This window comes from Phascolarctos cinereus, unplaced genomic scaffold, assembly GCF_003287225.1.
Source record: "Phascolarctos cinereus isolate Bilbo 61053 unplaced genomic scaffold, phaCin_HiC Scaffold_4;HRSCAF=312, whole genome shotgun sequence".
Lineage (NCBI taxonomy): Eukaryota > Metazoa > Chordata > Mammalia > Diprotodontia > Phascolarctidae > Phascolarctos > Phascolarctos cinereus.
This window is the reverse complement of record NW_027555847.1, coordinates 322,666,088-322,693,040: the sequence shown is the minus strand read 5'-3', so window position 1 is coordinate 322,693,040 and position 26,953 is coordinate 322,666,088. Positions and strand designations below refer to the sequence as shown.

Sequence of the window (26,953 nt, the reverse complement as noted above, 5' to 3'; positions counted from 1 at the left end):
AGGGGCGGGAGTAGCTGACGTCCAATAAGATGACGGTATCCACAATCGCTCCGCCCATCGCGGAAGTCGGGGGCTGAATGTTTAAGGATCTGGGAGAGAACAGAAGGACGGAAGTGACTGTTGGGCCGGCTGAGGTCGCTTTAAATTCCCTCCCCCCCTCCCCTTTCCCGGGCTCCGCGCGGGCGTCAATGGCGTTGGACGTGAAGTCGCGAGCGAAGCGCTACGAGAAGCTCGACTTCCTCGGGGAGGGACAGGTACCCGCGCTCGGGGCGCCCACAAACTGGGGGCCGGCTCGGGAGCCCCGCGCCTGGACGGGCCGGGAGCAGGTGGACCGCGGGCATCGGATGCTACCCGGACCGGGCCGCGGGCGAGGCCCCGTGTGTGGGGCCTCTGTCCCGGCGCCGGGCCCTGGCCGGGACATTCGCGATGCCTTCCCCTCCCCCCATCAGCGGTGCGTGGAGAAAATAACTTTCTGTTCTCTTCCCTTCTAGTTCGCCACGGTTTACAAAGCCAGGGACAAGAACACCGGTCAGATCGTCGCTATTAAAAAAGTGAGTTTTGCTCTCTCTTGTCTTCTTTCCACGCGAATAAGAATGAGGATTTTAAGGTGGAGGGGGAGCACAGGTCTTACACTCACTTGTTCCACACGCTGCCGTGGCTCCCCAGTGCCTCGGGAATCATATACGGAATCCTCAGTTGTTCATTTAAGGTCCCTCACAACCGGGCTTCAGGGGGCTTTTACTGTACAGGGTTAACCATTTATGCAGCGTTTGTACCAGCCAAGTGGCCTCGTTGCTGTTCCTCAGGCGTCTCCAGTTTCCCGTCCACCATACCTGGTATGCCTTTCATCCTTACGTTTTCTGCAAGCTCCTCAAGTGTCCTTTACTGATCCACACAGCCTGCTTTGGGCTGGTGCTTTCCCAGCCTTTCCGGTTTTTCTTCTTTCCTTCCTGTTTTTTTATACAAAGTATTTACTTTGTATCTCTTTTGTATGTTCTTAGTATAGTATATACTATACTATACAAAATATATATCCAACAAATACAAGGTAATGGGGTGGGGTTCAGAATTTGCAAGGAAGGTGCCCGTCTGGTTTGGTAGAAGTACCTTATCAGGCTTTCCTGTACTGATGAAATCACAGGTCCAGTAATATGTATTGAGAGGCAGTATGGTACAGTGGCTAGAGAGCTTTCCTGGCAATCTAGAAGTCCTGGATTCAAGTTCCCCCTCTGACATATATTGCTGATGTGACTCTGGGTGAGTTATTTAACTAGTGTAGTAGGTTAACACAGATAACTGTTGGTAAAGGGAGCTCCCAGTGAGGAAGCTACACATAGAAAATTATAGGTCTAGGTCTAGCTGTCTTCACATACACACATGCATATATGTATACGCACATATATGTGTATGTATATAAATACACATTTCATATGCATTTTTATGTGGACATATTGTTTCCTTTTCTTTGTTATCTTCAGCCTAGTAGTGTCTGGCCCAAAAGTGGACCTTTATTTTCATGCTTGTTGATTGAGATAGAGTTCTATTCCTATATTATTTATTTTCCTCTCCTATGTGAATCATTATTGTCAACAGAATTAGGATAACCTGGATTTAGGTGTCACCTCTGACACACATTACTGCCTGTGTGACTAAGGCAAATCATTTAGTGTCTCAATGTCTTGGGCAGTTGCATAGGTAAAGGGAGCTCCCTACATTGACAAAATTGTAAGTCCAATTGAAATCAGGTCATTAACCAAAACCCAGTTGAATCCCTTAGCTTACTAACAGGCTGTAGGCCTAGAACAATGATGTTTATATTTACTTAGGATGTAATGTTGGAACCTGTTTATGATCATACAAATTTTTTTAAAATTAAGCATAAAATCTCTTTACTCTTTACTTGATCCCTGAGCTGCAGATACTACCAAACACTAAGCATTCTGTTATCTTGTTCATTCCAGAGACCCCAGGACTTGGTTTATTTTCTGGTTTAGGTTTTATTTTTTACCCCCCCCCCAACATACCGTTTTGAGTCTCTTAAGTTTTGCATTTATAACTATCCTGTTTCTTCCTCCAAACAATTCACTACTTTGATCGTGGAGATGTAACGTATATAATTTGAAGTTCCTTTTCACTTTGTTTAGTTTTTATTATGACTTCAATAAAGTCAAGTCTTATTCAACAGACAAGAATAAGTTTGAATCTTATCTTAGTCCCTTGCTTTTTTTTTTTTTCAGGTACAGTGGAAAGGGCACAGAAGACCTAGGTTTGAATGATAGCTGTGCTATTGGGTACCTGTGTGACCTTGGGAAATTATTTACCTTTTTTGGGCTCTAGTTTCCTTATCTGTGAAGATAAGGAATTGGACTTTTGAGGACTTCTGGGGTCCTTCAAGCTTTAAACCTTCATTTCTGCCTTCCAGCCCTTTCTTTTCTTGTTAGCACTTATTCCCTGATAACCCTGGGTCTGAGAAAGTATGACTGTCCAGTTGGAGGGCTGCAAGCACCTTGAGAGGTTCTGTAGCCTACCTTTTGTCTTTAGGCAAGACCACATCCAAACCACCTTTCACTAGTAGCAATAGGGTATTCCCTACAGAATTATTTGTTTTATAGTTTAAAACTTTTAAGTTTCCTTCACCAATCTAAATTCCTCAGATTCCACTTTAAACTGTTGCCTCCCTTGTAAATGTCTCTTGGAAGGAGGCAGCATGGAAGCAGAAAACCTGAATTCTTGGTCTTCCCAAAGATAGCTGGAAGCCTTGGAGAAGTAACTTCCCTTCTCTCTGTGATTTTTTATGTACAAAATGAGACTGAACTAGGTGATTGCTGAGGCACATTCTGGGTTTTAAAACTTCACCACCATCCTTTCTAGTCACCCAGGCATTCAGTCTTGGAATCATAGTTGACCATTTACACCTTCTCTCAAACCTAGCCCCCTCACGCTCCCTCCACTCATTTGCCTGGGACTGTTAATTCTATTGCCACAATGTCTCTTGCATTTGTTGCCTTCTCTTCACCACCCTAGTTCTAGACCTCATCAACTTTCTCCTAAGTTATTAATAAAAAGGGCAAAAAGCCCTCCTAATTGGTTTCCCTCATTCCAGGCTTTCCCCTCTCCAACCTTCTTCCTTCTAGCTCCCGAAACAATCTTAAAGCAGACATCTGACCCTGTTGAAAAAGCTTTAGTCCAGGGCTGGGGAACCTTTGGCCTTGAAGCCACATGTGACCCTCTAGGTCCTCAAGTGAAGCCCTTTGACTGAATCCAAACTTCACAGAACAAATCCCCTTACTAAAAGGATTTGTTCTGTAAAACTTGGACTCAGTCAAAAAGCCACACCCAAGGACCTTTAAGGCCATAGGTTCCCCACGCCTGCTTTAGTCCCTCTCTTTTACCTCTAGGATAAAATTTAGACTCCTCAGTTTGGCATTTAAAGTCTGTCTTGGTGTGGCTCCAGTCACCTTCCTTGCCTTTTCTAAGCCAAACAGGGTTACTTGCAGTTCCCCAAGTTTAATTTTTTACTCCTATCTCAGTGCCTCTGGCTGGCCTGCACAGCTGGATTGCTCTCCATCCTAAACCGTACCTCTTAGAATCCCTAGCTTCTTTCAAGGGTCAACTTGCTACTGCCCACAAGAAGCTCTTCCTTCTCAGATTAGCTTTTATTTACTCTATATCCCTCAGAAGAGTGAATTCCTTGAGAATAGGAAGTATTGTTTTATGTCTATATTGGTGCCCCTTGCATAGGTCATCAAGCTCATTTAAATTAATTTTGGAGTTTTGATGATCTGCAATCTTAACTGTCTACTTGCCTGCTTATAGAAAATCAGGAGTTCAGCTCACAGACAGGGGTGTGCTAGAGCCAGAGAACAAATTGTTAAATTTTCACTGTGAGCATTTACATCTTGAAAATCAGTAAATACCACAAAGGGCCTGATGTATTATTTTGTTGATTGTCTAGACTTAAAAAGTGATGAATAAAATGTTAATGTAGATTAAAATTAAAAATGTGTCATGCGTACAAGTTGGTTGTGTGTGTGTGTGTGTTTTTCCAGAGACAGAGTTTTAAACATTTACCAGCACATCCCCAACATAGGATCTTAAGTTGAAATGAACTTTCTCAGGCCATCATCTGACCTTCTACCTGATGGAGAAATCTCTTTTCTACAAAATATTAGGCATCCATTATCTATTTGAACACTTGTAGCAAAGGGAACTTATTTGACAACTGGACTTTTTGTCAAGTCCTCTCTCTCTTCCCTTGTTACCCACATCCAGGTAGTGCAGTGGATAATGCAGGTCTTGAAGTCAGGAAGATTTGAGTTTGCATCTTTCATCTAATACTTATTAGCCATATGACCCTGGGCAATTAATTCTCTTAACTTCTCTTAGCCTCACTTTCCTCATCTTTAATATGAGGGTGTTGAATTCAGTATCCCCTGGGGTCCCTTCCAGTTCCAAATCTGTGATCTTATTATAAATCTGTCTTATTTAATTTTTGATAACTTATTATTGTATTTGAGCCAAAACGTGCCTCTTCACTTCTTTCAGCTGGTCCTCTTACAGCATTGTTTTCAGATCTTTCATCATCCTGGTTGCACTCTAGTTTGTGTCCTTCTTAAAATATGATACGTTTATACTGCATTTATTCCAGTGCGTCATATCTAGGGTAGAATAACCAGGGCTTTGTCCCAGGAAACTGAATTTGAATTTACAAGGTAACTTTCAGTACTTAGCATGGAAACGACTGAATTTAGCTACTCTTTAGGAAGGATAATTAGGTAAACAAGAATCTAGGTGGCGCAGTGGATAGAGTACTGGCCCTGGATTCAGGAGGACCTGAGTTCAAATCCAGACTCAGACACTTGCTAGCTGTGTGACCCTAGGCAAGTCACTTAACCCCGATTGCCTCAGTTTAAAAAAAACCCTAAAGAAAAAAAAGGTGAACAAGAATCTACCAAATGGAAAGATAGATAGAAGTCAAGATAAGCTCTAGGATTCTTCCTTTTATCTCTGTGGAGAAATTGCCTTGCCCTCCCCCAACCCATCTGAAGGTACGTCCCATTCCACTTGTCCCCATTACAGTTTGTAGTGGTTGCTTTGGACCCCAGAATTAGTTTTAGTGGTAAGTTGAATATTACTTCTATAAATTCAGCCTAAGATTGCATTAATTTTTTTTTTAGTAGCCTATTTATATTGAATTTGTCTATTTTTTACTTCAGATCTTGGAGGGTTTTTTCCCTCCCTTTTTTATTCCTTTTTCTCCCTTGTCCCCTTCCCTAATACACTTTTAGGTCTTTTTCAGGTGAACTCTTGAGTTAGGTGTCCCCTTTGGCCTTGTGAAATTTATTTGTTTTAACCCTAAATGAAGGTCTTTATTCCTGCTAAATTTCCTCTTCCGATGCTGCTTTGACATAATGCTTTGACATTGGAGTCAGCAAAATCAGGCTTAAAGTTTTGCCTTTAACACGTATTGTTTATGCCATGTAAGCTCTCAGGCCCCAGACAAGATTCTCATTTTAAAGAGCTGTTGATAAGGGTTCACCAGTAAATCAACAGGTCCAAACCAGAGCCCAGCCCCCTCCCCAAAAGTTTATCCTGTTGATTCAGCCTGTTATTCCAACCTAGCAGGCTTTTTGTGAGCCTCAGTTTCATTGTTTATTATAGTAATTCTCTGTCTCAGCTTTGTGTCACCTGCAAATTGAATAAGCATGTTTTCTTCATGTTCACATTAATTACATTAACAGATCTTTTGTTTGATGTGTCAGCTAAATTAGACTCCTGGCTATTCCCCAAATACAAGCTCTACTTTCTAACCTCTGATACTTAGTAATGATTAAATTCATTACAGATTTCATTTGAGTTTGTAGCTTGGTATAGTGAAAAAAGCAGTGTAATGGAGGCAAATTGGTATAGTCAAAAAAGAGTGTTGAGTTAAAAGATCTGGGTTCAATTTATGCTTAGTCATTTAGTAGCTGTGGAAACTTGAGCAAGTTGTTTAGTCTGTCTGGACATCAGTTTCCTCATCTGTATAATGCGGGATTGAACTAAATTGGGGTCTTAACCTAGTCTGTGAACTTTTTTTTTTAATTTTGGCAACAGTTTCAATATAATTCCTTTCTTTTATAGTCCTGTGTGTTTTGTGCATTTAAAAACATTATTCTAAGAAGGGATCCAAACACTCGAGTGTGTGGTGTCCGTGAGTCCATGACTCAGAGCAGCTTAAGAACCCCTGAACTAGATGATTTCTTAAGTTCCCTTTCAGCTTTAAATCTATGATCACCTGTTGCTTCCTTCGTTGGTTCTTCTTCTAGTCTGTTTTTCCACAAAGGTTTGTTTTGTTTTGTTTTTAAATTTTATGTCCACTCTCAAGTCCTCCTGTGAGCTCCTTTAACACTTTGTTAGAATTAATGGCACATGACATCAGACTCTCATTCTACCAGGTTGTTTGTAGTTTAATTATTTATTTATATAACATCCTTAAAGGCAGAGTATGTCTTTATTTCTTTATGTGTCACAATGCCCTGCACATGGGTGCTCCATTAATGTTTGAATGAAAGGACTAAGTAAAGAGTCATACAATATTCCACTCATTCATATATTAATAATCACTATTGATGTGGTCATTCAGGAATCTTAGATTTCACTATATAATCACCCATCCCACATATGCTCATTAATATGCACAAAAATGTAATAAGAGACTATGATATATGACTTGAAATCAGAATATATAATATCTATGACATTCCTGTGATTTACCAGTTTAGTTAACCCTATCAGAAGAACCAGTGAGGTTAATTGAGCAAGACATGTTCTTTTGGGGGGGGAGGGGGAGGTGTGTTTAGTTTTATTTAACTTTTTAAAATTAAATTTTTTTGAATTAACAAGCATTTATTTTTCCCTTTTACCTCCTACCCCCTTTGGAAAAACAAAAACAAAAACACTTATAACAAATATGTACATAGTCAAAACAGATCCCCATATTGGCCATGTCCAAAATCACCTGTCTTATTCTACATATTTAGTCCGTCACTTCTCAGTCAGGATGTGGGTAGCATGCACCATCATTGGGATCATTACATTGTTCAGAGTTCTTGTGTTTTTCAGAGTTGTTTTTACGGGGCAGCTAGGTAGCACAGTGGAGAGAGCACAGGCCCTGGATTCAGGAGGGCCTGCGTTCAAATGTGGCCTCAGACACATAGCACTTACTAGCAGTCTGACCCTGAGCAAGTCACTTAACCCCATTGCCTAACCAAAAAATAAACAAACAAAGTTGTTTTTACAATGTTGCTATAGAATAAATTGTTCTCTTGGTTTTCTTCACTCTATATCAGTTTATGCTAGTCTTTTCAGGCTTTTCTAAAACCATCTTTAGATTATTTCTTACAGCACAATAGGTTTCCATTACATTCATATGCCATAGTTTATCCATTTCCCAGTTGATGGGCATTGCTTTAGTTTCTAATTCTTTGCCTCTGTAAAAAGAGCTGCTATAAATATTTTGTACACAAGGGCCCATTCCTTCTTTCTTTGATTCCTTTGGGATAGAGGCCTAGTAAGTGATATCTCTGTGTCAAAAACTATGAATAACAGCCCAGTTCCAAATTACTTTCCAAAATGGTTGGACCAATTTACAGATCCACCAACAATACAATTAGTAGTCCCTTTTTTCTCAGGTGCTACAGCAGTTTTCGTTTTTCATTTTTAATGATCTTTTCCAATCTAATAGATATGAGAAGGAACATGAGAGTTGGCTTAATTTGATTTGGAGATTTATTTTCATAAGGTTTTTTTTGATAGCTTAGATTTCTTACTCTGAAAACTGTCTGTTCATATCTTTGGGGGAATGTTTTTTTTTTTTAATGTGAGGCAATTGGGGTTAAGTGACTTGCCCAGAGTCACACAGCTAGTGAGTGTTGTGTATCTGCTGCTGAATTTGAACTGAAGTCCTCCAGACTCCAGGGTCCCTGCACTATCCATTGCACCACCTAGCTGCCCTAGGGGGAATGGCTTTTGTTTTTATCCACTTAAATTACATTTTAGAAATGAGACACTTATCAGGGAAACTTGCTGTAAAGTTTTTTTCTTTCCCTTCTAATCTTAACTCCATTGGATTTGTTTGTACCAAAGCTTTTTAACTTTATATAATCAAAGTTGTCCATTTTGTCTTCTTTGATCTTCTCTATCCCTTGTTTAGGCTTGGGATCTCTTCTTCTGTCCATAGAGATAGTGATTACTTTTCTAAGTGCCTTTTAAGCTGTTTGCTGTTTAAGAGCTTTTGCTCTGAATATAGACATCTAGCTCTCTGGCTTGAACTTTGCAGAATCCACATTTCTCCCTCTTTTAAAAGTGGGGCAGTACTTACCTGTCTTTAGTCTTCTGGCCCTTTACCTGTTTCTCATGGTGGTTTTGTGATCATTGCTGTAGGTATTCTGGGGTATAATTTATCTGAATGTGTGTATCTTAAATGATGCGATTGGACTGGGTTGATTTTTAAAGTTCCTTCCATCTGTAGGACTCTGTGAGGTATAGTAGAGCTCTCGTGATCTCTACAAGTGGTACATGTTTGCAGCATGGTTAGGTTTTAGAAGTGTTTAAATCTATTGATTATGATGCTGAATTTTTGTGTACTTTTTTCTCCTTCAGATCAAACTTGGACATAGATCAGAAGCCAAAGATGGTAATTAACATATCTAAATGTTTACTGAATAAATAAATTAAGCTCTGTTCTTGCATAAAGGGAAGGCTCGAAGTGGTCAGTGAAGAATGTACATCATCAAATGAGTCCTTGCATACTGAGTATGGCGGAGAAAAAACCCACGAAGCTCCTCACCATGTGGGACCTTTGAGCTTTCCCAAAGTGCCTTCCTGGAACCCAGACCACTTTTATTTACTATCCTTTCAAGAGCATGTTTCCCTTGAGCATGGTTGCCTTCAAGCTGCATTTGTCTGCATGCCAGTTTGGTGTGATTTTTTTTTCTTTTAGTCAAGGAACAGAGGAACAAATAATAATAATTCTGTTCGGAGTTTAATGAAGCTTTCGTTTGGAGAGAAAAAGCAGTATACTCTCACCAGGCTGACTTTAAACATACAGCATAGGAGGGGTCGGAGGGCAAGGATTGGAGGAAAGGGCATGGTCAGCATTAATAACTGCATTAAAACTTGATATGCCCTTGAGGCAGGTAGAGGGGGGCAGGGTGAATGCCAGAAACAGATCACCCCCAGGAGGGACCTTTGAAGCTGCTCTTAGAGCCTTGCATTTGCCTTCTCCCTGTATTGTGATTCCACTTGGCATGACATTCTAGGGGTGAATGCTGACCCCTGGAAAAAAAATAATGGCTTGAAGCCATTGCTGGAGCAGACTCAACCTCATATACCATAGCAGGGTTCTGTGGACTCTCTGCAGAATCTCCACCAGGAATGCATGTGCTAGATGCTACCCCCTGGTGTAGCAGAGAAGAGGAAACTTAGTCTTTTCTTAATTTCTTTTTTTTCTCCCAGTTTTCCTTTTCATTCCTTTTTTAAACTTAATATCTCCAGAGATATCGTGAGTAGAACATATTCTCCTTTAGGGCAAAAACTGTTTTTTTTTTTGACTCTTGACCCCCAGTGCCTTGCACAGTGTTTTGAATTGAATTGGTTGCAGGTTATTACAGACTTAAGATAAGAGCTATGAAAAATTTATACCAGTGTATTAGACAATTAGTATGTTACACACAAGGAGTGTATAATCTAAGCTCCAATTCCATGCAGATGAAGCCTCTTAAATAAATGTATGTTTAACTTCCCTCATCTCACAGAGGCAAAGACTACTAAGACAGAATGTCATATGCATTTACCAGTCAGTTACAGTCACTGTTTGTTTTGTTTTTGCCTAATTGTTTTTCTTTGTTACAAGGGACGGTTCACTTTTGAGGGGGGTGGGAAGTATTTCTACAAATCACTGTGAAGTTAGTGTTTTCAAACTTTTTTAGATTTGATTCTGTCAGGTCTATGGGAAGGAGCTCCATAGTAAGAGCAGTAAGGTGGAGCGCTAACAGGAAGGAAGATAGGAAGGTATTGGGGGTGGAGAGCAAAGGAAGCTGTGACAGTTGTCTCAAATTTGAGGAGAGGGTTGAATAGGTAGAGAAGGGACATTTCCACCAAAGTAAATGGCCAGGATTTTTTTTTTAATCTCTCTGGAGCCATCCTGATAAAGTAATAGGTTGATGTTGCTTCTGTTTCTCTTTTAAGAGCTCTCCTTTGTTGTATTCTTCAACTCTCTTTTTCTTTGGAAATTCAGATAAATTGGTGTGCCATAATGGCTGACCACAATGTGGATTATAGGGGAGATGAGAGCATGGGTAGAAAAAGTTCTTGAACCCCTTTTCCACATGCCATGCTTTTCCAAGGTAATAAGGTATGACTGGCCGCTGATAAAGCAGGCTGCCTCAAAGAAGACCCCCATCCTATACCTCTTAATCTTGGATTTCTGCCCTGTACACTAAAGATGCTGAATCTCTTTTATTCACATAGCTCCCAGTTTTCAACAGAGGTCTTGATCTTATATGCAGTAAATTGAGTTAGTGCTATTGCTTCTTAACTTTTAATCATTTCCCTGTTTCTTAAGCTCACTTAATTGTAATTTTATGTAGGAGTAGAAAAGAAAAAGTAAGCGCAGCTTTTGGTCAGAATTTAAAGGGCCACATTGTGCTTATTGACCTTTTTTTAGAATGTGCTTCTTAGATGTCAAGATGCTTGTTTTTCCATGCTTAGAGGAAAGTATGGTATCTCAGAAATGTTGGTTCTCACTTTATTCTTTTGCAGGTATAAACAGAACAGCCTTGAGGGAAATAAAATTACTACAGGAACTAAGCCATCCAAATATTATTGGTGTGAGTACAGCATCACTGAAATTTGTTTGGACTTTGGGTGCCTGATCTTCTCTGAATGAATATGGGGAGGATTAGTAGACTCTTTGGGATGACAAGTTGCTGTCTTGTTGAAAAACATTAAAAGTTTTCTAGCCTATAAAATATTGTTCACTTTGTTGTTACAGGCTTCATTTCTTTTACTTCATAGTTAATAAATAACATTTTTCTGGCCCTGGGCAGGTGATTAAATGTTGGATTTGATGGGGGTTTTTTTGCTTTTGGGGGAGAGAGGGAGGAAGAGGGTGGGCACTATCCATTTTGATGCCACTAACTGTCTTCATAGCAATTTTCTACTTTGTACTAAAGTATTTTTTCAAGTTGGAGTCTAGGAACAAGTCAATTCGTGACTCCTATATGTAAGGGGAAATAGAAAGCATAAGAACTAGAGTTTAATAGCCTTGTTTATAAACTAGCTAATTAAATTATAAAAATTGAAACTGCCTAAATAATTCAATAAAATGAACTTATGTAAAAAGTTTTGAGTACTTAGTGATTAGCAGAACAAGTATGAACTGGCTCATAATCTATGTTCAGTGTTTAATTTCAAAAGTTTAGTGTCAGTATTAGTGTGTGTAGTATGTTGATAATTGCAGAGGAATAAAAACATCTTATTTTGTTATTTTCAAATAGCTCCTTGATGCTTTTGGGCACAAGTCGAATATTAGTCTTGTCTTTGACTTTATGGAAACTGATCTAGAGGTAAGAGTACCCCAGGACTCCTGGAGGAAATGTATTTGTCTGATGTCAAAAGGATGTATAAATGTTTGTGCTTATGAATATACTGATAGTCAGAGGGATACCAGTTTTAATCATAGCTTCACATATTCTAAATCTGTAACACACCCAGGTTATCCACATCTCATCCCTTACCTCCTTTATCATTAAGTCATCTTTATACAAGCCACAAAAACTACATAGAAAATTTTCATTCTGCCCTATTGATATGGTTTAATTTCCTTTTTTTTTTTTAAAGTGGGGTACAAATCTGACCTTTCACTAAAAACACAAAGCTTTTTTTCCCCTAAAATGATCCCTGTAAGAAGTAGTCACAGAAGCTTCATGACATTTGTATAGTATTTTATTTGAAGAAAAATAATTTCTATTATTAAAGTTTAAGCATGTATTATGAAATTATTTCATAGGTAATAATAAAGGATAATAGTCTTGTGTTGACACCTTCACATATCAAAGCCTACATGCTGATGACTCTTCAAGGATTAGAATATTTGCATCAACATTGGATTCTACATCGGGTAAGATATTAGCTGTCATGGCTAGTATGATTGCTGCTCAATGTGGTGGTCTTGTTATACATGGTAAGTTTAGGGACCAATAAGTAGAGACCAGCTTTGTCATTTGAGTGCTATTCCTATATTGCTGTATTAGACAACCATTCAAGGCTTAACCTTAGAGCTCCTAGTCATCCTTATTATTCGGTGCCTTCTGCTAATTCACATTTGAATTTCCAAGAGGTACAATGCAAAGGCCTCTTAACTCCTGAAAGTATAACTTGACAATGTAGAGGAATAGGGACTGAGTTTATGATTGCATTAGATTAGGGCACTCCTACTACCAATGTAAGTTAGCACCTTCTCTGCAACATATAGTCTTAGAAAATTGCCTACAGCACTGAGAGGTTGTTATTTTCTTAGGGTTACAATAGTTTACATTATGTGTCAAAGGCAGGTCTCGAGCCCAGGCCTTCTGGCTTTGAGGCCTGCTTTCCACTCGCCACTCCATGCTATGTTAACAATATGATACATGTAATTAATCACCTACTCAGTCAGTCAGCAACCATTTATTAAGTGTTTACTGTGTGTGGGCACCATGTTAAACACTGCAAATACGGATAGAAGCTGAAAAAAAGACTGTCCCTGCCCTGAAGGAGCTTATATTCTAATGGGGAAGACAACAAATAAAAGCGAGCTGAAAAGTTTGTGGGGAGGAGCAGAGGGGAAGGTACCCTTCAAAAAGGGGGCATGGTAGAGAAAGTCCTAGAGAGGAGTGAAGACAGGGTTGGCCTGGACAGCTTCCTTAAATTGGAGCTTCTGGAAGGAGCCAGCCAATCCTAGGGTGAGGCCCAGGAATGGAAAGCCCTAGAGGTGGGAAAAGTAGTCCAGGGGTGGAGTGAGCATCCAGGGTGAAGAGATTTCTTTTCATGGCTTGGTAGGCAAAGGTCTGTAGAGATGAGTCTGGAAGGTAGAAGCACTGTTCCAGGGGCCAGGGAGATAAAAAGCTTAGATTGAGACTGCCCTGCCCTTCTGGAGCATAACAATATAATATAGCAGCTCCGGTAGCACTTCTACACAATATTACATAAATCCTTTCGTTATAAAACAAAATACTTCTTTCTCACTTTCCCATTATCTGAGATGGGTGTCCTAAAGCCTAACTCTACCATGAGGAATTCCACCCAGTTGCACTTTTTTTTCCAGCTGACTGATGTTTCATACTCCATACTCTTTAAAATGGTAACATACTAGAGAACCTTACATTAGACTTCGTGCCGATCAATTAGAATCATAGCTGACGTTTATAAAGTACTCCAGAGTTCACAAAGCACTTTATACATGTTATCTTGTGTGATCCTCACAACCACTCTGTGAGGTATGTAGTACAAATATCATTCCCATTTTATCATTGTGAAAAAACTGAAGTTGAGAAGGGCCATTTGCCTGAGTTCTTACAGTTAGTAAGTAGCAGGTCTTCTGGACTTTGCCCAAGTCTGACCCTCTTTCCGCTATACTTGAGCCGCCTCCCATTTCAGATAGTCTTAAATCAATGTAAGTTTTTGTGAAAGCATTTGCTGATATACATCAGAGTGTTAGAGGTCTCATAGGAATCACAAAACATTGAAGTGTGTTGGTTAGCTCAACAACCTGGGATGGCTAGGTGGTACAAAAGATAGAACTCTGGCCTGGAGTCAGGAAGACCTGAGTTCAAATCTGGCTTCGGGCACTTACTAGTTATTTGACCTTGGCAAGTCACTTAATCGTTTGCCTCAGTTACTTCATCTGTAAAATGAGCTGGAAAAGGAAATGGCAAACCGGTCCAGTATATTTATCAAGAAAACCCCACATGGCGTCATGAAGAGTCAGACACCATTGAAACAGAACAACAAACAGCATGGGATAATAATTAAGGAATGCTATGACTTTCCAGGTTTCAATTAAAGAAAATTATGAACAGATCTTCACTGTATATGGAAAGACCAGTCTAATTAGTGCAACTTCTAAAATATCTTTAAAGAAATCATCCTTTTACTTTCAGAGACATCAGACCTAGAAAAACTGTTGTTACTCTAGTAGAGATCCTTTGGTTTTTGTTTTGAATGAGTATTAATAAAGATTTTTAATTAGCAAGCTAATGACATATAAATCTGCTTCTCAAGTATTTGAGAGCCTCAGTTTGTTGTATTACACATCTTAAAACTTTTCCTTACTGTTGTTTTAATAGTATTGAACTACTTAGTATTTTAGCACAGATACTAAAGTGTTAGCATGCTTCTTTTCCAAAGTATCTCAATACTGGAATTTATACAGTCCATACAGATCTTACTTTTAATGACAAATGTGTTTACTTAATATGGAAGTGTATCATAATATTTTGGCTCTTTTAAAAGTCAAGGTAAGCCAGCTGAATTTATTGTTATAAAATTTAATTTTCCCTCCCTCTTTTAATAGGATCTAAAACCAAACAATTTGCTGTTGGATGAAAATGGAGTTTTAAAATTGGCAGATTTTGGCCTAGCTAAGTCATTTGGGAGTCCCAATAGAACATATACACATCAAGTTGTTACTAGGTAAGTTAAAATAAGTGGGTGTGGGGTTAAAAATTGGTTCCTGATTCATTGTGGAGGCTGATAATGTTCCTGGTGATTTAAGGAAAGCTGTGAGAATTATTTTTCTGTTCCTTACCCATCTCTTGCTAATATATTTAGCAGAATTCTAAAGAGTAGTCATTATTTTTTGGTTATCTGGGAATATCATATGCCGGAGAAGAGAGAAGGAAAAAAGTGATAATGGTACTTAGAGCTGCTGCTGAGAGATAAAAGGAAGTCTGGAATATCAGGAATGGGTGTTAACCACATAATATATGGTAATAGTAAAGGGGGATTGTCCCCTGACTTGTGATATGGGTCTTTTGAGAAGGGACAGAAGAGGCGCAGGGAAGGGCTGTATGCCATGAGGGGGCAGGTGGAAGAGTTCTGTGTGGCCACTGGCAACTTGGCTTTGGGTAATGAGTGTATGGTACACCCTGCTTCTCTGACTGAACCAGGTCGTGTGAGACAAAAAAAATACAGAAAATGTGAAACAATTGATCTACACACACTGATGCAGAGGAGGAAGCCCGTAATTGGACTAAAGTGGAGGCTAACCCAGTTTTTGCTGTTTGGGATAACTACGACATGAAGGCAGCTGCTCCTCTTCTTTCAAATACCTGGGGAGTTATCAGAGGTGTTGCTATTACATGCTGTCAGAAAATATAAGTGCTCATTCTTATAGTGGGTTAGTCACCTTCAAAATTTCTGCCCAGAGCCTGTTGCTGGAACCTGAGCTTAAAAACTATCTTGTAGGGGAATGATGGCAAATTGATAGAAACAGGGGCCACTGATTGGGACATAAAAACCCCTGCACGCCACATATTATTGACTTAGCTTTAAAATGTGATACTATCAATCTTTTATTATATTTTTATTTATTTTGTTAACTATTTCCCAGTTACATTTTAGTCTGATTTGGAATGCACGCAGAAGTGTTAGGAGCAGTATGTTTGACACCTGTGATGTAGAGAATTGGGCTGGTGCTTCAGGACTCTTTTTAAAATCATGTCTGGTTGTCATGGCTGTGTATCTGCTTTGCTTTACATACATAATTTAAAACTCTAAATCTTTCATGTAAGTGAACCTTGCCATGAAGAATACTGAAGATCATTTAGCTTGTAATGGCAGTTTTTCTGCCTGTACAAAATCTGTTATGTAGCTTTCAAAGTTCTCTCCCTTAGTTTTGCCTTTATACTCCTCTGCAGATCTAGTCAGTCTCCCATATAATAAGCTGTTACTTTGAGATTTTAATTGTCCTACTCCATTAGTGGTCTTACCAGAGCTAGTGATGTATTCAACACAGTCATATAAGAGGAACTTAAAAGGTTTTTCTTCTTGTCATTTTCAGTCGTGTCTGACTCTCTGTGACCCCATTTGCTGTTTTCTTGGCAAAAATACTGGAATGGTTTGCCATTTCCTTCTCCAGCTCATTTTCCAGATGAGGAAACTGAGGCCAACAGGGTAAAGTGATTTGCCCAGGGTCACACAGCCAGGACATGTCTGAGGCAGGAGTTGAACTCAGGAAGATGAGTCTTTCTGATTCCAGGCCCAGCATTCTATGCACTATGGTGCCACCTAGTGCCCAACTCAAAGGTAGTTTTTACTATACCTAGACTTGTAAGCAATGGAAAATGAAGTTTTTGATAGCAGTTACGGGAGAAAAAAAATATAAACTGAGGGAATAAATCTTTTTTAATGTTTTGTTTCTCCTTTTTAATATATCAGAACCAAAAATGATAAAATAGAAGAGTAAAACATTTTTATTTCTATTTTATTTTTAATTATTCATTGATATCATTTTTATGTCACCTACATTTCCCAGGGCATTCCTACTAGAGAGCCATCCCTTATAACAAAGAATAAAAGAGTAGGGAATAAAAGTTCAGCAAAACTAACCAACATGTTAAAAAACTGCAACATTAGATGTTAGCAGCTAGATGGCACAGTGGATATAGCATGCTAGGTCTGCAGTCAACCTGAGTTCAAATTTGGCCTCTTACACTTATTGGCTGTGTGACTCTGGGTAAGTCAATTAACCCCTGTTTGCCTCAGTTCCTCTGCTGTAAAATGGGGATAATAATAGCTCCAGGGTTGTTGTGAGGATCAAATGAAATAATAGTTGTAAAGTGCTGAGCATAGGGCCTTGTGTGTAGTAGGCGTTATGTAAATGCTAACTTATTATTTTATGCCACACCCATAGCCTCTGTAAAGAAGCAAGGTGAAATGCCTTCTTATAGCTCTTCTTTGGGGCCTAGGTTGGTCATTAGAATTTTCCACCATTCTGTTGCAGTCATTTTGTGGTTCTCTTCATTTACAAAGTTGTAATTTTTGTGTATATTCTTTTTCTGATTCTGTTTATTTTACTAAGAATAAGTTCACATGTCTTCCCCTACTTCTCTGTTTTCATCATAGTCATTTTTTCAGCGCAATGAGATTCGATTACATTCATGTACCAGACTTTGTTTAGCCATTCTCCAATCAATAGACATCTACTTGGTTTCTAGTTTTTTACTGCTATAAAAAATGCTGCTATAAATATTTCTCTGTATGTAGAAGCATCTCTTTTTTGTCCTTGTTCTCTTTTGAATAGATGCATAATAGTTGGTAAATTATTCTTAATCTAATTAATGCTGATTATTCATTTTCAAAGTGCCTTATGTCTGTTGGCAAGATTCTAATTTAGTGTTTGTTTGCATTCTGAAGTTTTTTTCTTCAAAATTTGTCTGAAGACAGTAATTGAATTGTTGTTCCCATTGAGTAAGCCTCGCCTATTTAAAAAGTGGAGTCAAAAAAGGAGGATTTTGGGGTCAGCTAGGTGGTGCAGTGGATAGAGCACTGGCCCTGGATTCAGGAGGACCTGAGTTCAAATCTGGCCTCAGACACATAACACTAGCTGTGTGACCCTGTGTAAGTCACTTAACCCCATTGCCTAGCCAAAAAAAAAAGTTTAAAAAAAAAAGGATTTGGAAGTGTGATATAGTTCCTTGAAGAGCTGGGAATATTGTTAAGATGGCCTATTAGACAATCTCTTGTCAAAGAAAACTAATGAGGATAAGACACCCTTCGATAACACTGATTTCTGCCTTTCTTGTTAACTTCTTTGTCTATACATTCTTACAGCTTACAATTAGTGTATCTTCTTTATCTTAAGTATAATCAACACGTAAAATTTCTAAATTGCGCAGTCAAACCAGAAAATCATTTCATTAGAGATGACAGGGTGGCTCCCGTTGTCCTGGACATCTGTCATACCCCCCAAAAAGGAAGAGAGGAGCAAATGGTGTGGTGGAAAGAGAGCTTACACAGACGTCACAAATTCTGGGCTTTAGCTTTAACCCTGACATTGATTAGTTGCTTAATCTTGGGCATCGTGGAGGAGTAAGTTGGGTTAAGACAAAGTAAAGTGTCTTCTAGCTCTGTCACTATGATCCAGAATTCTAGCTGGTACAACAAAATGAGCCCTAGGACAGCTCAGCAAGACCTGAGTTCAAATGTGGACTTAGACACTAGCTGTGTGACTTGGGTAAGTCACTTAGCCTTTTGTCTTTCTCTATTTCCTCCTCTGTAAAATGAAGATAATGATAGCACCAATTTCTCAGTGTTGTTATATCAATGATATAATATTTGTAAAATACTTTGTAGATCATAAAACACTATTAAGATTATGATTAACTCTAAGCATGGAATCAGAGCATTTCCCTAGTAAGGGAATTATTACTAGAGTTGCAGAAAGGGGTGATTTTTGAGAGTAAGTTTCCAGAATTGGGGAAATACTTCAGTTTTCATGACTCTCCTGTTGGACAAAAATGCCCAGCATGCTATAGAACTGTCCCTTGCTCTTCCTTCTCCCCACTCTGCAGCCTTTTGTAACCCTTGGGCATGCATTGCTGATTTTACAATAGACATAAATGATGAAGTATTATATATTTTATAGAAATTTCCTTTATGACCTACTTTCTGGAAATGCATCTCTCCTGTAAAGCAATTGTAGCTTGTGCTGTTATGATGTAACCAGGAATATCAGCTGTAAATTTTTCTTTGGTAGATTATTTAGTATTTTTATTAAGAAAGCAATATATTTCTAATTTATTAAGAAAGCAGTATATTTCTAATTTTTTCTTCAGATGGTATCGAGCCCCTGAGCTACTCTTTGGAGCTAGAATGTATGGTGTAGGGGTCGACATGTGGGCTGTTGGCTGTATATTAGCAGAGTTGCTTCTGAGGGTAAGCCTTGAATTTACACACAAACTTTACTGTATTGTGTCCACCTTTCCTTGATATTAATGTGATGAGCATTTTTTTATTGTGACCAGAAATGTAGAAATTTTTCCTCTTAAAAAAAAGAAATGCCTAACTCAAAGGATTGATAAGCTAAGAAATGCTTTGTAGTTGTGTAATTTGAGTTTAACCCCCAAGACTATTTATTTAGTTTTTATTATATGCAGCTATTCTGCAGAACAGCCACATATAGTAAATGTTGGATGTCTGATTCAGTGTTGACTAAATGTGTATTTTTAACACATAGAGACACATACACACAAACTATTCATCCTTTGAGGCTAGCTCAAGTCCCATCCCTTCCACAGAAAGAATCCTTCCTGGTTTATCAAGTCTACACTGGTTTTTCATATCCTGCCCTAAACCCCAACAGCGGTTGCTCACTGTATCATTCTTAATCATATCTGTAATGCATCAAGGATTTGGTTCTTAACCTGTCTGTGACTTGGTCTTGGAATTAGTATCAGAGGTAGGAATTCAGGTTCATAATTCTTTCTATAATAATGCTGTGCCATGATGTCTCTGTATCATCTGTATTATATGTGTGTGTGTATATACATATAATATATAATTTACTGGTTTCTCCCACCATTATTCTTAATTAGTGTTATTTCATAGTAGTTGTCTCCTTAGTTTTTTCTCTGTCAATAACAGTCACAAGTTTCAGCTTCATAATTAGGGTAACCCTTACCTTTTCGTACTTTGGAAGCTATTACATTAAAAAGAAAGAGCTCACTTTAATTTCAGTGTAAAAGAATTTAGTCTGATCATCTAATATAAAAATTTGAGGTTTTGATGAACTTTACATCTGAAATGGTCTTGAGATTCATTTATGTAATGACGTTTAGCACAGGGAATCATCTCATCTCCTCTTCTTTATTTTGAGGCCTACAGGTCTAGTCACTTGGTATTCAGTGGACGCTAATAAGTGGAATGAGCTGGGTTTTGAGCACAGGACATTTGTTTCTAAATCCAGGACCTGTCCACTAGACTATACTTGGTTAGACTGGAATAGCTCACTGATTATGCTGATCCAGTTAACAATTTAGGCTTAGGGTAATAATTTTCAGGAAAAAGTTTCAAACATTTTAGGAACTTACTGGAGTTGGGTACCTTTGGGGAATATGTTATGAATTCTTTTTATAGAAGTTACTCTTGTCTCTTTCATTTCTTACAGGTTCCTTTTTTGCCAGGAGATTCTGACCTTGATCAACTAACAAGAATATTTGAAACTTTAGGAACACCAACAGAAGAGCAGTGGCCTGTAAGTCTTCCCACATTCTCTTCTCTTTGACTTTGCTGTCTTTGTTGATGTTGTCACGGGTTTGCATGCTGGTGTCAGATGAATTTTACTGCAGGTATCTAGTTTTTTCGCTACTACAAATAAATATGGCACTGATAAAAGCATTTAATCGATCGTATTCCTTCTAGTTCTGGGAATGCCAAGGCTACTGCAAATTTTATAAGGATTTTTTTTAATGGAGCCATTTAGATGTCCCAGTAAAGTGCAGTAAAATCATTGATCAGCATCTGAAAAAAACAAACATGCCCTGCAGGAATCACCTGTGGATTTTTCATATGAAGCACACAGCTTAAAGAGATTTAAAGCATATGTCACGTTTTAGGAATAGTCCCTCCAAAGTGGTTCAGTGGACTTTACTCAGATCCACAGATTAAATAATAATTCCTTTAATTTTGGCCCTTTTTAAACAACCATCATTAACAGGTTAAAATTATTGCATTCCTAGAATGTTTAGGCCCTCTAGAAATCTCTTTTCTCTAGATTTCTGCTTCTATTTTGGACCTACTTTTGTATTTTTCTCCTTGTTACCTAAGTGACTCACTGAATATCGCCTTTCAGAATACCTTTTTAGGGTTTTTTTGTTTTGGCTAGGCAATGGGGTTAAATGACTTTGCCCAGGGTCACACAGCTAAGCCGTATTTCAAGCCGTATTTCCTCCCTGTACTGCCTTCAATTCTGGGCAAATTGCTTCACCTCTCAGTGTATTGGGTAGTTCTTTAAGACTTGAAGTTGGCAGAGAAGTTCTTTAAGACTAAGTTGCCAGCCTCTTCCATTTCCCTTCCTTGAAAGAAATATTCACAGTGACTAAACATTTCAGGAAAATGTGCAGTAGAGGGAGGAGTGTGTATCTTAGGGTAAATCTGTTTATTTCCTAGTCCCCACTATGATCCTTATTATGGAAGGAAAAGCATTGAAAGCATAAATTAGACTGAGAGTACACTTTTCTCTAAGTGGTCAGCAGCATCTTGATATTGTAAGTATGTTCTTCACCTTAAATTTATTAGAGGGTTATAATAATATAATAACAGAATAAGAAATTCAACAAACATATGCTATGTGTCAGGTGCTAGAAGTGATTAAAGTGCTATTAAATCTTTTGTGATTTCATATATTATACTGTTTCCCTAAATCTTTTTCTAACATTGGGGGTAAGGTAGGGACTTCTTCTAAACTTCACTTTGCCTAGACACATAGCTCCCCTTTTCTCCCTACCTAAACAGAATTAATCTCTGCCTTTTTTTGTATAAAATGTAAATTCTGTCTATAATCAGTAATCCCTCATCTGTATTTAATAAATCTAACTATCATTGCTTTTTCCTGTAAACTATAAGGTCTAGAGTACAGAAACTATATTTGTTTGATTTGAATATCTAACATATTGCCATAAACAGATGGGTTCTAAAATATTTTTGGTCCCTTCTTCTTTTCCCATTCCTTTCTTGTGTATCTCCAGTTCCTTTATTTTTGCTCTAGACCTGTGATTTTATTAGTATAGAGGATTCCATATTTATGCACCTGCCTCTATGATATGCCCATCAGCAACTTCTTTACAGCTTAGGATCTTACAAACTTGCTAGGATGCTGAGAGATGTGGCTTGTCCATGTTAACAAAGACAGTATGTATCAAAGACAGGATTTGAATCCAGATCTTTTTAACTTCAGGGACAGATCCCTACACACTGGACCAGGCAGCCTCTTTGTGTCTTATTAAATATTTAGAGTGCAGGGTCAGCTAGGTGGTGCAGTGGATAGAGCATTGGCCCTGGAGGACCTGAGCTCAAATGCGGCCTCAGACACATAACACTTACTAGCTGTGTGACCTTGGGCAGGTCACTTAACCCCATTGCCTAGCCAAAAAAAAATATTTAGAGTGCAGTTTTTAAAAATTGGAAGCAAATTATTTGCTCAGAGATTAGGAAATGTCTTAACATTGTGGAATATGGATGTAATGGAATATTGTTGTATTACAAGGAATGAGGACTAGGAAGAGCTCAGAGAAACGTGGAGAGACTTGTGTGAAATGTTTCAGGACAGAAAAAGCAGAGCCAGATTACACAGTATGTCTGCCAGTGCAGAAGAAAGTTAGCATGGAGAGGCCCAGCAGAAAGCTCTGGTCAGACACAGATCAATATTGACACTCAGTGTACCATCAATTATAGACTGTTTTTTGAGGGGTGTACTTTGTAGGTAGATTGATTGTATGTTTGCTGGGAGGTATCTTTTGTGTTGAATTGGGGTTTTTTAATGCATTGTTTTTCCTGTCCCTAACTTTGATAATTTTTACCATCTCTACAGGGTATGTGTAGTCTTCCAGATTATGTGACATTTAAGAGTTTCCCTGGAATCCCCTTACAGCATATCTTCAGTGCTGCAGGAGATGACTTACTCGACCTCATACAAGGCTTATTCACATTTAATCCTTGTACTCGGCTCACGGCTACTCAGGTATTTTAACATATCCTTTAACGAACATGTTAAGTAATCTGAAGACAATCTTAAGAGAATTGCATGTAATAAAAATGTTGAGGAAATGGTTTCTTTAATGTAATGGTTGTTGCCATCACACCTTGAAAGTAAAGTTGCCAGTTGCAGTATCCCAGTAATATTTTTAAATTTCTATTTTGGAACTATAGAAAATAAGAAACTGGGTTTCGTTTATGTATCTTTTGTGACCTAAATTAAAGCAGAATGCTTGAAACAGGTTTCAACTAGTGTGTTTTATAACTGGGTGGAGACAAGAAGGAGCTTGCTTTACTGAGATTGCTACATAGTGTAGAGCAAGTTTTATTTGTCCATAGAATAGCCATGGCTTGGCAAACAATCTATTTTAGAGGTCAGTAACTGTGATTGTAATCCAGGACCTCTCTGTTGGGCACTAGAATTTTTAGACCATGGTTGCCAAGAATCAATTAATTAATTAATTAATTGCCAGGAAAAATTAATTGAATTAATACCAGGAAAAAACCATTTAAATTGGAGGTTGTATTCTTTCAAGTATGTATCTGTGTGAAAAGTGTGACTTTTCATTTAGGTTTGGACCTAGAGTATAAAAAACATGGAGAAGTAGATAAAAAGCACTAGGGCTGGGTTCTAGTCTAAGCCCTGACACCATTTAGCTGAGAGACCCTTAGACAAGTTTAGCCTCAGTTTCTTCATGTGAAATGGAAGAAGTTGGACTAAACCTTAAAGGTTTCTTCCAGTTTTGTGGTCCTGTCCTAATTAAAATGATGATTATTTGCAATTTCTGTGTAATAATATATTCAATTTTTAGCACCTTTTGAAACTCTGGATTTTGAAGATTCATTTTTTGAAATACTCAGAATTGCACTAAAAATACAAATGGAGGTATCGTGGTAGCAAGGCTATTTCAGGGCACAGATAATACTTTAAAAGCCGGTGCTAAACACAAAACAAAGTAAGTAGAGCCAGGAAAACAACATACACACTTACTACAACAAAGAGCAACCAGAAAAAAAAATCAAAAGTGACTGTTGCAAAATTATAAAGAACAAGCAGGACTTGAAAGAAGAGATATGAAAAGACATTCCCAACCCCTCCCCTTTGTCCACAAGTAATGTAGATTGTACATTTTTCAGGCTTTTTAAGCATATTGATCAGTTATACTGATTTTTTTCCCTCTTATTTTCTTTTTAAAAATATCATTTGTTATATGGGGTGGGTCTCTGAGAGAGGAAGAAACTGGTGATGCAAAAGACATCCATAAAATTTTTTTTTAATGGGAATTTTGTTGTTCAGTCATTTTTAATCATATGCAACTCTTTATGACCCCATTTGGGGTTTTCTTGGGAAAGATACTAGAGTAGTTTGCTGTTTCCTTCTCTAATTCATTTTATAGATGAGGAAACTGAGGCAAACAGGATTAAGTGACTTGCTCAGGGTCACACAGCTAGTGTCTAAGGCTGAATTTGAACTCGGGTCTTCCTGACTCCAGGAGAGGTGCTCTATCTACTGTGACACCTACCTGCCCTAAAATGAAAATACACACAAACTTAAAGGAATTAATATTTAAAAGCCTTGAGTGCTTTCCTGACTACCTATTTAAACTACAGTATGCCTGTTCAAATAAGATTAATTACTTTTTTCTATTTGAATTATAATTAATCCTTTAATCTTCAAATAAAACATCTAAAAATTTTAAAATAAAAGGCAATACCAAATCTGTACTTTTCCAGATACTGGTAGATATATCAGGAGCTACTTAAAGGGCACTCATTTTTTTCTGGAATTCTCCACACTTTCATTGGACTGTATTCCCTAAAGTGATAGAACTGAAATATACAAAATATTTAAACCTGGATGTAAAATACAATAGCATACACTTTTCTGAGAAATTATGCCAGGTTCCTCTGGTGGCACAGTTTGTGTTTAGTGCTTTGTAACTGTAAGGAGCTATAAAATAAGAACATTTTCACCTTCTGTTATTAATGGCATTAGCTAAACTTGGGCTAAGTTTTTAGTTTGGGATTTTCTTATACAACTTGCATTTTTAGGGCTACTACATAAAATTTTTACATCCCGATTAGATATACTTGGTCCTCACTGAAAAAACAAACATGGAATTCTGTGATGTTACTTAAGCATATGATTGTTCAGGCTAGAGAAAAGAGGGAATGTAATGAAAAGTTTGATTGCTCATTTAAAACAACCTTGGTGCTTTTGGCTTTTTTTTTTTAAGGCATTGAAAACTAAGTATTTTAGTAACCGACCAGGCCCTACTCCTGGCTGCCATCTGCCGAGACCAAACTGCTCTACGGAGGCCCTGAAGGAGCAGCCACACTCAGCCATGGCAGCAAAACGGAAACGCACAGATGCCTTGGAGCAAGGTAGAAACCCTGGGGTTCTTAAGAAAGAAACTGAACTCAGTAGACTAGCTACGAATATGAAAAACAATAATAGTTAGCATTTATAGAGTGCTTTGAGGTTTAAGCACTTTACAACTACTATCTCATTTGATCCTCACAACAACCCTGGGAGATCGGTGCTATTATTATCCCCATTTTACAACTGAGGAAACTGAGGCAAAAAGAAGTTAAGTGACTTGCCTAGGGTCACATAACTAGTGTCTGAGGCCCGATTTGAACGCACTCATTCTGATTCAGTGTTCTAACTGTATCGCTTAGTTGGTAATTAATGTTAGTTACTTTGTTTAAGAAACACAAATATCCCAAAATTTTGTGAAATGCATCTTACTTAAGTACAGCATTTTGAAATCACCAGTGAATAGATTTAATCTGTAGAATTTTTTATTCTGCAGTGTTGAGTGTTTTGTTGAGGTTTGAACTTTAATAAAACAGTTTATCTTTAATAAACATCCCCCTTAATCTTAATCTCTTATAATAAATAAATGTGACGTGCTAAGGATGTTACAAATATTAGTTCATTTGATCCTCACAACCCTGAGAAGTAGGTGATCTTATTATCCCCATTTTACAGTTGAGGAAACTGAGGCAGACAAAGGTTAAGTGACTTGCCCAGGGTCAGACAGCTAATAAGTGTCTGACACTAGATGTGTGAGTCTTCTTGATTCCAGGCCCAGCCTTCTATCCACTGTACCACCTACCTGCCTCCAGTGTTTATGAAGACATTTGGCTTCTCTGCTGGTGTTCATTATTATGCTAATTAATATACATTAGTGAAATATAGCAGAAATAAAGTTGGAAATAAGATATAATTTTAACTGTTTTTCAGTTAATATTTTATTGGTGCCTTTTGTTTTTATATCAGTCATTTCTAGATATATACCTTGGTCCACTCCCAATCACTCTTTACTTCTAATTTAACTTTTTATGGACTTAAATTATACAAGTTGAGCAGGACTTGTCGTTATAGCTTTACATACTTTCATTGAAACCACTCATCATTTACTTAGAAGATAGCCTGCATTTCACACACTAAATTGACAGAAAATCTTTTTTTTTCCTTAAATTCCTATTAGTGTAATTAGTGCTGAGTAAGTGATCTTAGAGAATCTTAATATGGGGGAGTAATAGAACTTAGTAACCAGTAAAATTTTTCCATTTCTTCCTAGGAGGATTACCAAAAAAGCTGATTTTTTAATTACTGTGAGTACTGGACAGAATTATGCTGATGAAAATAGGAAAAAAAAGGAATAATGGGAAAATACTGAACATTAAATGAATGTTATAAAAAGTGAATTTGTAAATATGCTACACATGTAAAATATGTAAAACTTTTGGTGGAATAAAATGCTTTTGTAAAAAATTCTGGTTCCTTAAATTAGTTATTCCATAACTGATTATGCTTTGATATTTTGGCTTACATTTTAAGGTACTAGTGCTCTAACCCTACAGCTGGTTCACTTACTGATCCTTTGCTTCTCCTCCCTTGCCATTGCATTTTGACCACTCCATTATTGATTCATACTCCTAACCAGTCAAAAGGAAAAAGTGGATCCCAGCTTGTTGTTGATTTTGACTTTTGTCTAGAATGACCATGATGACTGCATCTGAAGAGCTGGAAATGGATCCTATAGATCACCAACAAATAGATATGAGAGAGAGAGAGAGAGAAAGAGAGAGAGTGAGCATGTGTGTTTGTGTATGTGTTGGGGGAGGGGGTGATGATCAATGCTACTTACAATTCTTCCTAAAGAAAGTG

At 37.9% G+C, this 26,953-nt stretch overlaps 1 protein-coding gene across 1 annotated transcript; it reads left to right on the top strand.

Annotated features, from left to right (window-relative positions):
- The first annotated feature begins 86 nt into the window (after nt 1–86).
- CDK7 (cyclin dependent kinase 7) lies at nt 87–26,557 on the top strand. Its single transcript, XM_020998461.2, has 12 exons — nt 87–254; nt 492–551; nt 8,644–8,677; nt 10,804–10,871; nt 11,541–11,609; nt 12,053–12,163; nt 14,594–14,712; nt 18,858–18,957; nt 20,189–20,275; nt 22,610–22,759; nt 25,011–25,158; nt 26,364–26,557. The coding sequence occupies exons 1-12, from the start codon at nt 189–191 to the stop codon at nt 26,390–26,392; spliced, it is 1,041 nt and encodes a 346-aa protein (XP_020854120.1). The 5' UTR covers nt 87–188; the 3' UTR covers nt 26,393–26,557.
- Nucleotides 26,558–26,953: the final 396 nt, after the last annotated feature.